Source organism: Thalassophryne amazonica, chromosome 2, assembly GCF_902500255.1.
Source record: "Thalassophryne amazonica chromosome 2, fThaAma1.1, whole genome shotgun sequence".
Classification (NCBI taxonomy): Eukaryota; Metazoa; Chordata; class Actinopteri; order Batrachoidiformes; family Batrachoididae; genus Thalassophryne; species Thalassophryne amazonica.
This window is the reverse complement of record NC_047104.1, coordinates 112,260,540-112,276,048: the sequence shown is the minus strand read 5'-3', so window position 1 is coordinate 112,276,048 and position 15,509 is coordinate 112,260,540. Positions and strand designations below refer to the sequence as shown.

At 37.5% G+C, this 15,509-nt stretch overlaps 1 protein-coding gene across 1 annotated transcript; it reads right to left on the bottom strand.

Moving 5' to 3' along the window:
- Positions 1-1,448: 1,448 nt before the first annotated feature.
- Positions 1,449-15,152, bottom strand: lin7c (lin-7 homolog C (C. elegans)). The gene is made up of 5 exons (XM_034191958.1): positions 14,847-15,152; positions 11,138-11,256; positions 10,916-10,987; positions 9,321-9,530; positions 1,449-6,581 (listed from the first exon to the last, which is right to left on the bottom strand). The coding sequence occupies exons 1-5, from the start codon at positions 14,881-14,883 to the stop codon at positions 6,414-6,416; spliced, it is 606 nt and encodes a 201-aa protein (XP_034047849.1). The 5' UTR covers positions 14,884-15,152; the 3' UTR covers positions 1,449-6,413.
- Between the last annotated feature and the right edge of the window lie 357 nt (positions 15,153-15,509).

The window sequence follows — 15,509 nt, the reverse complement described above, 5'->3', positions numbered from 1 at the left end:
GTGCTTCACCTGATCAGAGCAGATCGGCTCAGTCAACTGTTAATTAGCTGAACAAACCAACACTGCCATCACCAAGGAAACCACTAATCATGCTCAGCATGTAAGGATGGCTGATAAATGACTGACTATAAATCCGACAGCTGATGCTAGCTGACTCTCCTGTGAGAGATACACAACTTGAAACAACAGGTTTCAGCTCACTGGACATTGTCTTCCAACCCTTGTACCGGGCTCCATTACGTCAAGGGGGAACTTAGAGGTACTAAAACAGATTTAGCTAGCGCCACTGCCCATTTCCTAACTCCAAATGAGTAGTGGGTCCATCACTTTGATAGAAAACCCAGTGTCGAAACACGTTCCCCCCCATAGTGTATTTGGGGAATACCTCCCAAGGGAATAAATCATAAACACAGAGCACTATGCTAGCTTGCTGAGATACACCCATGGACCACTTTATTAGGTACACCTGTTCAATTGCTTGTTAACACAAACAGCTAATCAGCCAATCACATGGCATCAATTCAAATTTGGGCTAAAAAGAAACATTGGCATAATGATTGCGTAATACCAACCACAGTTTGATCAGCAAGCAGAAGCCTTCTGTGCCTAGGGCATGAAAGTATTACAGTACCATTAGAAATGTGTGGGGGTGATTCTTAGACTACGGGCACTTATGTCCTTTGATCATATTGTCTGAAAAACAGCAAAAAGGGGAAATTTCACACTTTTATAGTTATCTTTACAATTAAAGTGTGTTAAGAAATTTGTTCTAGCAGTCTGATGACTTTTTCACCTTTTTTCAGCATCATTATATGCACATATTGCCGTTTTGTGCTTGTCCCACACCCAGACTTTTGATCTTCAATGATAAAAATGAATGGTAAACGTTTTTTCTAATGTTTTAAAATATCTCTGAATATCAGTAAAACAATCAAAACATAATTGGGGTATTCAATGTCATACAACTGTTGTGATTTTTTTTAAACAAAATGTAGTTGTCCCACACTATTGCCGTAATTTCCACCACAACACTGTAATGTCCCTTTAAACAGTTTGTATGAAAGATTGTTTGGGTAGTTTCTATGGAGATAAACAGTGACATCAGAGCACATGTATAGCGCCAAATCACAACAAACAGTTGCCCCAAGGTGCTTTATATTGTAAGGCAATGGTGTGGTGGAAATTACATTTACAAGGCCAACAGTGCCCGTAGTTAAAGAATCACCCGTGGATGTCAATGGGAACCTTGCTGGAAAAACAAACCATGAGGACAACATGGTTAAACAATGAATTTTAACCTGGGTCTGGTAGGTTGGCAGGTGTTTGCCACATAACCAGGTCTTCCAAAGAAGAAATTGCAGTGTTGTATGAGTGATTTTCAGAGCTTTTTTATTCCTACAAATACAAGAAATTCAATTTGACAGGCATTCAAGACCATCAGTCATAAGTTCAAGCACTGTTTATTTCATCTCCAGATCTACTAGTATATCCTACATCACAACATACAACATTAGACCTCAATGTAACACAGTAATTAAAATAAACCAGACAACACAACATAACACACACACACACGGTATTAGTCTGAACATGCATTGAAACATTTTTTTTTTCACAAATATTACAAGTTTGGTCTTGGAATTGGAAAGAAAAAAAAAAGATCAGATCTCAGAAAAGCAGCACTAAACTAGGCCAGTTTATCACCTGTTTTGGAAAATCATTCACCTGTGACATCAAACAAATCAGTGCTGCTATGCTGATATGGCCCTGGTACAAAATCAACATGGAAGTACCAATCATTCCTGGAATTTATTTTAGGAAACCCACTTATAAAAATTGAGAAAATATCAAAGGAAAATATACAAAAATATTGTTCTAACCCTTCCAATATATAAACAAGAAATTTTTTTGTTGTTTTTTTTTTTTAGAAATTTGAGGGCTACTACTGCTCACGCAATGGTGCAACTAAATTAGGCGACGTTGGTCGGTGAAATTAGGTTTGACTTGTTCAGTATCAATGCAAGTCTTAGTACGTGTCTGTTTGTTTGTTCCCTGATTAACTGTGTCAGCAGTGAAAACACCAAGATAACCTGGGATAAAACCCAGTACATATGCACAAGTGTAATTTACATGCCTAAATGTCTGCTTCTTTATCTGGACACAACCTAAAAAAAAAAGAAGGGAAGTTTTAAATGGTAAAGTCCAGAACACTACTGCTGGATATGAGATGAAATATCTTCAACTCTGCCACCAATCTACTGGATGACTTCATCCATTAGAAAATTTAAAATTTAGATTTTTTTTAATTACTATAACAATCTGGTACATAATTGTTCATAACAGACAGTGGAATCACCTAATGCCACAATTTTGATTACATCATCTTTGTGGTATAAATTTTAAATTAATCAGTAATGTAGAAATGACCATATTGTACAGTCACAAGAAAGAGTTTTGTTTGTTTTTTTTTAGTCATGTTGCATAGATACGTCATTTGCTTTCAGGTCTTCCAGGACTTTTTTTATTCATAATGTATCTCCCAATTCAACATTTTGCATATGCAATAAAAGATACCATAAACCATACTCACTAAATACATCTCAGCTATGTGCTCATTATGCGTGTGTTTTTTGTTGTAATTTTTTTTAAAGCTTTAAGGTTAAATTTTTGACATACCATTTAGCACTGGCATGTTAAAAAAAAACAAAAAAAAAAAACCTGCACTTGTAGCTGTAGGTTAATATGACATTTAATGGAACATTACACGTGGGCATGTTGAAACCATTATAATGAATAAATGTAGAGATTATTACCAAACAAGAACAACGTTTTGAGTGATTGGTTTGTGTGTTACCAGCTTTAATCACACTGACAAAATTCTTGACAGCAGACTGTGCACAATTTGGGACTTACAGTAAAGCAATGCTGTATTGAAGGCAAAGGTGCTTTGCTCATTCAGATGTCATTGATATTCATATGCTGTCATGTGTGTCTTCTACTTCACGCCCCCCAACCCCGCCCAAACAAAAGCTAGTTTATATTTGCTTTATACTGTACATACAGCTTTGCCTCTTCCACGGAAACAACATAAACTGGAATTAATAAAATCTCTGGAGTGAGCAACAGATTTGTTAAAGTTCCCCACAAAGAGAAGATGACCTGGAGATATTGAAGGCATTTACAGAAAGCCACGACAGGGGACTTGTCAAACATCGAACAGACAGGCATGAGTGTCTTCCTTTTTTTATAAACACATTAATATTCCAGAATATAAAGAAATGTTCTTATGATATAAAGTCTGACAACATGACAGCAAAACGTGCATTATACAAACTCTCTGAAACCGTGGAAGCTTTGTTCTTAGTGATGTATTTGTAGACATGACAAATTAGCCTATATATAGAATGAAGGTATAACTATGTGTTTGAGCGTGTTATATATGAGAAAGAATGTGACAGACTGTGGCATTACCAAATACACTATTTGTCATAATTCATGTGTTGCTTGTGTACGACACAGTTATTTTGTCAAAGGTGATCAATATTCATGATAAAAAAAAAGTTATACATCAAGACAATAAATTTGATTTGACACTTTAAAGTCAGTAAAACATAACCTATTATAAATTAAATCTTCTAATGCACCTCATCTCTTCAAAACAAGTTATTTATATTTGAAGACTTTTTTTTCATATTTATGTATTGGTAACCCTTATTCTACGCCTGCTATGATGATGAATGGGCATGACAGCTATGTAAGAGAGAATACAGTCAATGCTGCATTTAAGACTGAAATGTGTGTTCTTCATGAAATCCAGAAACATGGAGCACAAATTTCACAGCAGTTTAACAGATGTAAAGCAAAAGCAAAACACTGATGAGTCAGCAGTGGCATTTTAAGTGGTAGACAAACATATGCAATTTTATTAACAAAAAAAAAAAAGTAATGACAGCAGATCATATTCAACAGGTTTGTGACTCAAGAGGACGACTGACATTACGTCATTACCTGGTAAAGAAAAGCACAACATACAGTACATTCCAGTTCATGTCAACAAATCAATCAGGAGTGAGTGTGATTGTCTCTGTTACGACATGATTTAGCGCCTGTTCTTGTTCTAATGAGATCAGCTGTAATACCCACAAGACTATTCACACCAAAGAGAACATACTGATTTTTTTTTAAATAATGTGGCATGTTGGAGAATTTGAAGTGTCCTTAACTTTAATCATCAAGTGTTTTCCAATTAAAGTCCAACTGAATTCATGAAAAAGTCAGTTTTGTGGAAATGCACGTCACAGTAATTTTTAAAGCAACAACACACTTAAAAACATTCACACAAAGGTTACTTTCACCTAATTACTATGCAAAACAGTATGCTTGATTGAAAGATATACTGACAACTCAAGTCCTGCACAGTAACTGGAAGCTGAGCTGGTGTATCAGCAATTCTGTGGCCGGTTAAGAAAATGTACCAATTTCAGCTACTTGCCAATTCAAAATTGGCAATATGACTATTTTTGCTAGTTGCTACAAAACATAATTGCACCAAGATTTTACACAGGGTCACGTTCCCCAGTCAGCTCACTGAATCTGGTGGGTTGCTCTATTTGGTGGAAAAGAAAAAAAAGTATCATCAAGAGCGCAAACAAAGCCACACTCATAAGTAGAGCTTATAAAATCAAAAAGAACATCAGGGACATAGTGTGTGGTTCACGGGAATTTAGAGGATGCCCAAGTCTGCTTTGCTATCGAGACAACACATGAACTGATTGCAAAAGTGAGCACTGGGATTTACCGTCTTTGTTAGTCAAGGGCTTATTGTAGACCGAGCATAAATTCAATCATTCAGAGCTGTGCATGCTACTGTCATGAAGTCACAAATGCACCAAGTGCATGCAGCACTGTTATTCACAGAGCGCACTCAGAAGTGAGAAGTTCCCACATGAGAAAGTGGATCCAAATCAACTGGACGAGATACAGCATGGATTTGAATGTTGTGTACTTTAACATCAGTTGCCTCCATTACGTGTGAAGAGTATTCACAGAGAATTATGCATGTAGGTGCAGGTGTTTCAGGCTGACCTTTGAAAAGGACCCTGCATGCAAATTCTTGAATAAATGGAAGTTCCAAGCCAGGCGTGCCTGCAGTAATTTTTAAGCTAAGTTAAAAACTGTTCAGTCTGTCTTTAACAGGAATTTTGCTGTTATGCACGCGGTCATACTCTGCGAAACAGATGGACTGAGTGAGGCGTTTTGCTTTTACGTTTGAAGTGTGTAATTAGTGTTTGTAATGCATTTTTCAAAGCAAAGGTTCTTACGCATATTAAAGGTGTATTATTTTTTGTTTCATACCACATTTAAAGGCCTGTGAAAACCGTATCTTCAGACCACATCTCATTTTTAGACTGATACACCCATGAGTTCAAATATGGTAACAACTTAGCACCTTGTCCTGGGTGGAAGATGGAGCCTGAAATGTTACAGCTTGCATGCTAATTAGCTAGATGGCTAGCAAACATTAATGACATAGATCATTATGTCTTATAGTGGAGCAATATGCTACCAATGTGTAGTCATTTATTTAGTAAGTTGCAGGGCAGGATGTATCCGTGCTTATTGATTAAAATGAGATACAAAATTAGTCTGTAAGTAACAACACTGGAAAGTAACTCCAGACTTTGAATCGCTACTCGCATTATATTTCAGACTATCTGGTTTTCAATGTTACTCAGCCAGTAAGTGAACAGTGGCACTATTCTTCATGAAAATGCAGTTTAAAATTACATCATTTCAGTGGCTGCAAGCAAAAAAGCCCTCAATCTAAAGAGAGCAAATAAAGACATGCAAGGACAGAGGTGTGTCCATCCAGGTTAAAGATGAGAAAAAAATTTCTCAAAAGACAAATGTGTAAATGTGTGTGATGCAGATTTAAAAAGTAATATAATTTCAGTTGGACTTTAAGAAAATGTGTATTAAAAAAAAGGTTATACCCTCAGCACTTTAAATATCACTACTTGAACTTCAAATCACTATATATAAGATTTTGCCCTGAGGCATTTGGTAGCGGATTTAATGGATCTGAAAACACTACCTTTTGAGACAAAGAATGTTTGAAGTTCTCAAAAGTGTATTCAAACTTAATTGAAAGAAAAAAAATATATATATATATATATATAATGCACAAGGTGTGATAACCTACACTATCCTAGTGTTCAGCAAGTGTTTTAGTGCCCAGTACAGCAGTAATGGTGAAAACTGTCTGAAGCACAACTTTTATGCGAAGATAAACTAAACCTGAACTTGGTTATGTTTATGTGTTTTATGCAGGAAGATAAAGAACAGATGACCAGAGGGCTAGAGAAAGAGACATGGGAGTTGGGCATCAACATGGAGAAAAAAAAAAAAAAATCCTACTGGGGATAGTTGTTCTGTTGCCGGCGCTTCGCTGACCTCATTTTCTCAAAGCGTGACTCCATTTCCTCTAGGACTTTGGGGGTATACCTTACTACCAGCTTCACTGTGCCCTGGGCTGCCTTGAGGAGTTCCACAGCTTTTTCATGGTGTTCACCTTCCACACTCTGGAAACAGACAGAAAGCACCAATAGTGACAGAAATTTTTTTTTTCTTCGAAGAGGCCACACACTGTAGAAGTGAGTAGTCATTTTAAAACAAATATTTAGAAACAGTGGCACTGGCATTACACAGATATCACAGGAATTCAATTTCAATGAGTTTTCAATGTACAAATCATCTAAGCAGTCAAGCTTGTTAAGGTTTTTCCTGGTCTTAATTTTAACATCTCTTTGAGGAAAGCAACAAGAAACATCATCTCACATCAATGTAACCAACATGGAAATGCCTTAAAATTCAGTCCCTCGATACCTCAGCAGCTGCTCCCAACAAAATCCACTGAGCAAGGGGAATCTGCTAATTAGTCTTCTTTTATGAGCTTCTAGTTATAGCGCACTAACAACATGGATATATTTTTCTGTACTCCCCTTGAGATGGGACTTCTAAAACTGAGTAGAAACAAGCTGTAGTTCAAATGGACTGGACTGCACTTATATAGCACTTTTCCATCTGAATCAGAAGCTCAAAGCACTTTACTCTGATGCCTCACATTCACCCTTTCACACACTGATGTCAGGGTGCTACCATGCAAAGCGCTCAGTACATACCGGGAGCAACTTGGGGAGGACAGGATGTGTCTGTGCTTATTGATTAAAACGAGATACAAATCAAGATGAAGTAAATACATTAAATTGTGGAGTATTTATACATGTTTGTACAGAGGGAGTACAGTTTAAACCAGAGTCAAATTCCTTGTATTCTTTGAAGATACATGGAGAATAAAGGCTATTCTGATTCTGAATAACACGAAATTCAGCAATAAGTTCAACCCAGCTCTCTGCTGACAGATCAGTAGTTTGACATTTAAGACTACAGGGGAAATTTGAATGCTTTGTTGTCCATTAGAATGTCATAATTCAGGTTAAAATAGGAAGAGTGCCCTCTTAAAAAAGCCACGCAACAGCACCTTAAATGCACCTACCCTCAGTTCTGTTCCCACTCAATTCTAGAGGTGGTCAACAGCCTCAACATGAGTGTTTGCTTTGGATTACAGAGGAGACATGCTCAGATGGAACTGATAAAAGTTTACCTCATGTTAACTGTTAGAAATAGATTAACTGGGGAATTTGTTTACAATGAAATTACTGCTAGACTGACAATTTCCACTTCCCCACCTTCCTGTAAACGCAGCTTTAATGCACAGACAAGATTGAGCAAAGTATGACAGACAAACTGGAGTTAACTGATGTTAACAGTCACGGCAAAGCACATTAGGAAGAAGTGCAACAACCACTACAACTGTCAAAGTGTGACATGACATTTGTTTTGTCACTAAATATAAGGCCAAAAGCTGTTTAAGAATCTGGGTAAGGTGTGACTTTTCTGTGCCTGTGCTTGAACATCACATCACCTTTCAGGCAAATCTTCTTGGAACCACCACAAGCAATTAAACAGAATGAAACACATACTGACAAAAATCTGGCATTATATTACTCCCAGGACTGTGAAATGAAGATTGTAAAGGCCGAGGAAAATTTCTAGGGGGTCTGGGGGGGCACAGCCCCCAGGAGCTGGGGTCTAGGGCCCACAGGGCCCCAGAAACAAAATTAATTTTGTATCTAATGATACATTTTCAGCATCTGGAAGAAAAAATCTCAACAAAAGTGCATATTTAAATGAACCTAGATTCAACCTTTCATTTGAACTGTCAATGATAATGCTGAAATAACAGAATATGACATGGAAGTAGGACCTGGAATACTTTTCCTTTTAATTGTAAACCAAATTATGCATTAACTCAGAACAATTAAACTACATGAAATTCATGAAGACTGAAAAGACTTAAAGCATTTAAAAAATCTCAGCTAAAGCTTGTGGAATATTTTGGAAATCATGGTAAAATAACATACATTATAGTAAAAAAAAGTCACTTATATTCTTGTGTAAATTACTGTAAATCCATTCAAAGCCACAATGTCTTTTTTACAATGAAAGAAAGATTAAATTAGATTAATAAAAAAGTCACATAATCTTGTCTGAAATCCTGTTTGAACAGCACAATGTTTATTTTCCAGAGACAAAAAAAACAAAACAAAACATGCCAGTGCTTTTCCCCGTTTCTTTTAGCTTTCAAATGTGTTAAATTCAAGCCAGTGACAATTTCATGGAGTCTTGTCCTTATTAAACTTTTTCAAACAGTCTTTCTCACCATCTTCCCTCTGTCCGACGTCGCTTCATGACACACAGGCATGCCACAAAATTCTTCTTTTAAAAACCTGATAGCTCTTAAAATATGCGATGTCCACATGCTACTTTCAGCTTTAGCATCTTGGAGCAGGCACACAGCATCGCCAAAGCAACCAACCAGTCCCGCTTTACGACAACTGTCGTAACAGCCATGCTTTATGTGAGGCATTTTTCTCTGCAGAACTCCATGGACACTGATTTGTATCCGTTATACAGATCACTGTCCACGGAGTTATAAAACTTGCATGATGTCATTTAAAGAAACTCAGTGACGATCACGATTACAGAGTATAACACTAACACTCCCCCTCCTCCTCCCCATGATGAAATCCGTGGAATTCCTCGGATCTGCGGAGTTTTCACAGCCCTGTACTCCAGATCAAACTGTTGCTTAAAGGAAGTGATGCTGAACCAAACTCTAATACATTTTAGACTGGGTGCATGGCATAATAATAATAATTATAATTAAATGTAAAATTATTGGAACATAGTGAACATACCACCCCATTAACAGAAAGAAGCTGATCGCCTCTCTTCAGGCCACCCTGCCGGTCAGCGATGCCACCTGGGATGATCCGTGAGATATAAATAGGTGAGTTTTGCTCTTTTCCACCCATAATATTGAAGCCTAGCCCTTCTTCTGTCTTTGGCAGTTCCACAACACGTGGATGAGAGTGACCCTCACTCGCTGCAAAAGCTGCCACAGTAGCCTGAAAAATACAAATAAAAATAAAGCTAATCAATACTACTTTTATCACACAATTTCTTCATAAACACACTATAATTAGAGGTCCAAGAGCTTTAACTTGGTATACATTTAATGACACAATTGACCTACTTGTACATTCCTGGTCAAAATTATTGGAAAGCATGATTATCCAGTATGTAATTCACATCTTCATTGACTTGAAAATGGTCTGACATCCATCTCCTGATTTGTGCAAAGAAAAGTGGGTGAAAAACTGACAATTTAATTTATTTAGAATTCCCTCCAATTACTTAATGAGTTCTAAAAATAAGAGACTGTGTAAAAAATAGTTGTAATTCCTTAAGGGTTAATGTTCTGTGAAACCCCATGAATTGAAGCTGAAAGCCAACACTAGAAATGAATCTTGGCTGTTTCAATTCACTCCATTGTGGTGGTGTACAGAAGCTAAATTACAAATATTGACTCACTGTCAAAATATGCATGGACTTGATACTCAAGACTTTCTTTTATTAAAAAAAAAAACAATCAGCATGAACTAAATAACAGTAAATTCAGCAATAAGATCAAATATAAACTGAATGAGTAGACACATACTTGACAACCTGTTGCTTACTGATACAAGATGTGGTTGTGTTATCATCTGCACCTTTTGGACTCACATCTTCTTAAACAGCTGTGTAATCTCTGTGTGGGTGGCTATTTGGCCACAGGAGCCACCCAGGAGCACATAATTTAGCATATAAATTAATACATAAATTAATTTGTGATTTCATTTTAAGGTCACTCTGGATCATGAGCCTCATTCTGTCCATGTCCTTTCTTGTTTGGCAGAGCTCTTCTTATGTGCAACAATGTGCACAGGGTTTTTCTTGGAATGCTGATCTTAAATACAACTCTACCGATGCAAAGGCTGAATGAGAGTATTGGGATTGGGTTTTAATCTGCAGTGTCTCAATCCACCCAGCTGTAAATTTTACCGGCCTTGACTGGGAAGTAATCTGTGTCAGATCGGTGTCCCATACAGGGAGAATCATAGACGTTCTTCCACTTCATGCTACAAAGTCCGGGGGTTACTACTCCTACCACCATCCAGTCCCACTAGAAAGGGACATTCACCACTTTGTCGAACTCACATACCCAGTTAATTGATTTTATTTCATTTATCTTCTGCATTTTTTTATGATGAAATCTGGGTGTGATTGTTACATGAATCTGCCACAGAACCTTTTTCTTCTGTTCAATAACCTTTGATATGTTAGTAAATACTCAGATTAAAAAAAAATGTTCATGTGCATTTATATCTGAAGATATGGTGACTTATGTACTTGAACATTAGGGGTGCCAATACTCTGAACCAGAAGTGGATTATGTTCATCTTGGAACTACCTTTGCTGTGGCATTCGCCCTGACCTCAGGACTGCTGTTGATGTCCACAGTTTCATACACATGTTCATACACCTGCAGAGAAAATATTAGTTATTTGCAGCGGAACATTCAAAATTATGCACAAAGTAACAAAAATAAAGTCTTTAATCAATAAACTTTCATGTTGTGAATGAAAAAGAGAACTGAAGCTGTAGTTATTTTTAACAATGAAAACCATCTCACCTCTCTGACAGCATTACAGAACTCACTCTGTAATACTCTTTGCAGTGCCTGCAGCTTCTGGGGAGGAACTTCTCCTGTCCTCTGGAGCTTATCAAGCAGTTCAATTGCACGGTTAATGTCTGTCAACAACAAAAGAGAAGACATTATTATTAGCATCTTGTCTTTGAGAGACAAAGGCAAAGACTGTTGGAGCCCTTGATCAAATAACACAAATGTAAGAAAAGACAGTGCCAAGTAACAGGAATGCTTACAGAAGTACACAAACAGTGATTTATATGCTTACTTCATAATTAAAAGACTTACCAGCCAGTCAAGGCGAATATATGTGAGTGAAAAAGAAACTTTCAGAGCTGATAATGAGATGAGATACACATTTGTGTCCTGTATACACGTGTCCTGTACTTAAAAAAAAAAAAAAAAAAAAAAAGATTTGACTTTGTTATGCTCATGAAAACGGATCCACTGACGCTACAATATACAGTCCAGTGACAATTTTTTACTTTGCCTCTGTATACCTCAACAATGGAGTTGAAACTAAGCCATCAAGACATGCTTGTAGTGTTGAATTTAACATTCATTTCAAAGGGTTTGACAAAAAAACATCATATTAATAATTTAAGAATCGTGGCCATTTGTATGCACACAGTCCCACCACTTTTACAGCTAGTTTTCTTTAGACAAGTGGAGGATGGATACACGAACATTTCCAAGTCAATGAATATGTGTTGGACTTCATCTGCATACGCCAATCATTATAATTTACAAACAGTGTGGTACTGTAGGGTAAATATGTCTAGGCAGTTGTCAAAAAGTGAGTGACTGTGCCAGGAGGCTAGTGAGGGAAGCCACCAAGACAAACATAACAACCCTTAAACTTGCAGGCTTCTGTGGTTGTGATTGCAGAAATTGTGCATTATGTAATTTTTTTTTCTTCTGTTGGACAGAGAAAAATTTTCCATACAATAAAACAGATCAAATTTAGGGTCAACTCTCCTATGCCCCCCCCCCCCCCAACAAACTGTCACTGAAATTTCAAACTTTTTTTTTTTTTTTTTTTTAAGATAACAGTTTTCTGTACCACTCCAAAATGAAGCTGTATAACTGCCGATGCCACAGAAAAACACAATGCACAGTTTCTCCAATCCTAGTTCAAGAAGCTTCTAACTCCTTCAGTGTTATCACCTTATTGGCTTTCCTTGCTAGTCTCCTTCTTGTATGGTCACTCGTAACTGCTCATTCCTGAAAGTATTACCATGCAGAGCCATTTCTTAATGGATGATGTCACTTAAGACCAAGACATACTCAGTGAACTGGAAATGTTCATGCATTCATAGCTGAAACTGTCTAAAGAAAAATGTCTGGAAAAGTGACGAATCGCATGAAATAACAAAAGCAATCAGATTTCTGATGTCTGCCAAACAGGATCCAGATCACCTCCAAAATTCAGTGGAATCTTCCTTGCCATAATATCTACCTGTGATGCAATTTTGGTGAAAATCCGTGAAGTGGTTTTGACATAATCTTTCAAAGCATATATAAAGCGAAATCTTGATCCAGAATCTGTTTTCGGATCCGGTGTGAGGAGCTCAGCCCTCCCCTGTCTCAACACTCTCCGTCTTTACTGCACCCTCACGACGCATGTGTCATTTTGGAGTGTCAACAGCGATTCAAAGATTATCACCTTACGTTTCTGCTTAAAACTGCACTCTAGTCACCATCTATCTCAGCAACAGATATCTGAAGCTATTATACAACAATCATGTTCACATAAAGGAAGGGGGAGCGATCACAGCGCAACAACAGCACATCTGAGACTCTCTCTGAGTCTGACTCTCTACACCCAAACTAATCAAATAGAATAATGTGATTATTAATCATCAGATGACAACGTTAAACCTCTAAAATCATTCTAAAGTCAGTTTTAAGCGGAAACAAAGCAGTTTAAGGAGAAATGGACCAGTTTTAAAGAGAAACAAGACAATAATCTGTTAATCACTGCTAGCGTTCCGCCATGACACATGTGCAATGGAGACAGGGGGAGTGCTGAGTATAGGACAGTGCTGAGCCCCTAACACCGAATCACCTCCAAAATTGAATGGAGTCTTCCATGGCCTAATATGTATCTGTGGTGAAAATTTGGTGAGAATCCGTGAAGTAGTTTTGACGTAATCCTTCAAAGCCTGTATAAAGTGAATCTTAATCCAGAAGCCGGATCACCTCCAAAATTCAGTGGAGTCTTCAATGCCATGGTGCGAATTTGGTGAGAATCTGAGAAGCACTTTTGAAGAAATCCTTCAAAGCCTATATAAAGGGTTATCTTGATCCAGAGTCCGGATTTGGATCCAGATCACCACCAAAATGTAAAGGAGTCTGCCATGACCTAACATGTATCCGTGGTTAAAATTTGGTGAGAATCCATGAAGTAGTTTTGACGTAATCCTTCAAAGCCTGTATAAAGTGAATCTTGATCCAGAATCAGTATCTGGATCACCTCCAAAATTTTATTATTCTTGGCGGACATAATAATCCTTATATATGGTCCTGGTGCATCTTGTCTTTCTGTATGGTTGTGAGAATTGGAAACTAACCAGTGACCCAAGGCAACAACGTATTTGGTATTAGGTCTCTTTGGAGGATCAATGGATACCATATGAATGATTATGTATCAAACAAGTGGCTACTTTAAGATGAGCTATGCAGTCCATTCCTGTGGACATGATCCAACAAGCAGGTGTCTCACTGTTGAAAACCCCTAAGGGCTGCAGAAGACCAAGGGGATGTTCACAGATCACCTGGCTGCAGCAGATGGATAGTTAAACTCTCGAGGTGGAGATGGTCCGGTTTTCTACAAGGGTGGTTGTTATCCAGAACCCAGGGCAGTTCTGTATTGTGGTAGATGTGGCATGGCACAGTGCATGCTCACTGACCTTCCATTTAGTTTACCCAATTACTTAGAGCCTCTGAAAAATAAGGACATGACTAAATAAACATGACTAACTCCTTAATGGTTAATTCAATATTTTTGCTTAATTTCTTGAATTAAAACTCAAAGTCTGCACTTCAAGTTCATCTTGATTGTTTCATTTCAACTTCATTGTGGTGGCTTACAGAAGCAAGAGTATAAAAATTATGTCACTGTCCAAATACTTATGGACTTGACCATCAGAGCTTAAGAACTTCATTCAGTGAATTCCAATGCATTCAGACTTTACAAATGAGTAACTGCCTGTAACTGTGAAGATGACTATTTTATTGAATTATATTGTACTGTAGTATTTGAACCGACCACAAAACGACTGAAAAATCAAACGTGAGATTTCCCTCCCTCATAGCTATTGATTACAGTTTGCATTCACAATGACGTTAGCTAATGTTCCACATCGTGGAGGAGAAAAAAAAATTATGTTAACTGTAATTATTGATGATAACCCACAATAAACCTCAGCTAACCACATTGCTAACTGATTGGCTCATGCTAACTGGTGCACACAGGAAAAGCAGCACTGGAAGAAAATGTAAATACCAGATGCATGAACTTAAACCCGAAAACTAACTATCAGCGCCAACTCTTTAACGCTGGGTTAGAAAACCAAACTGGGAAAAAAAAACGAGTACATTAATCACAACAGCCACCAGTTTAGGTTAGCTAGCATTAGCATGAAACGAGGTCCCCCTGTTGTCAGACTAAATAATTCAAACCTAACTTTACCTCTTTCCAGCCTGACAGGTTCCCCAAGCGATGCCATTCTTGAATTAGGAAGGTACTTGACGTCCGATAAACGTTGTGTTCCGCGGAAATGATTACAAAATAAAACGAGGTAATCCCAGCTAACCTTACGAGCTCTTAACCGACACAATAAATCAGATTAGCCAGGTTAGCCGGCTAGGCTAGCTGCCAGCCTCCTGATGCGTTCAAAAAACTTTGTAAACTAGAAGAACGCTGTAGAATCCATTACAGGCGACTGAATTTAAGATGTAAACGCTGTCGTCAGTCTTTAATTTTGACTGGGACAGTCATCATGAGACTGCATAAACTCTGGAGGACTGTTAGGCCAATATCCAACAAAACTAAATCAGTACAGTTAAGTGCATCATTAATTTGACAGTCTTTGTCAATACTTGATAATTGATAGTGCCACAAAGATCTGTTACATAATATTTTATTATTTTGTAATATCAGCCATAAATGAAGATGGCCAACATGCTCTCACTCACTCTCACTGTAAGTGCTGCGATCCTGACAATTTAACATAATTTGGAACCAGATACTGTGTGACCAAATGACCACTGCAGTTGACTTACATGATCTGTTCGCTGTAGACTTCTAAATAAAATTCTTTGTGCAGTAAAGGTAATTTAAAGAGGTTTGGCA

What these genes read in the sequence shown, in the direction of transcription:
- lin7c (XM_034191958.1), bottom strand. Translation starts at nt 14,883, where the DNA reads ATGGCATCGCTTGGGGAACCTGTCAGGCTGGAAAGAG. An exon ending in ACCTGTCAGGCTGGAAAGAG is followed by an intron (nt 11,257 to 14,846) that starts GTAAAGTTAGGT and finishes TGTTGTTGACAG; the next exon opens with ACATTAACCGTGCAATTGAA. An exon ending in TTCTTTCTGTTAATGGGGTG is followed by an intron (nt 6,582 to 9,320) that starts GTATGTTCACTA and finishes GTCTGTTTCCAG; the next exon opens with AGTGTGGAAGGTGAACACCA.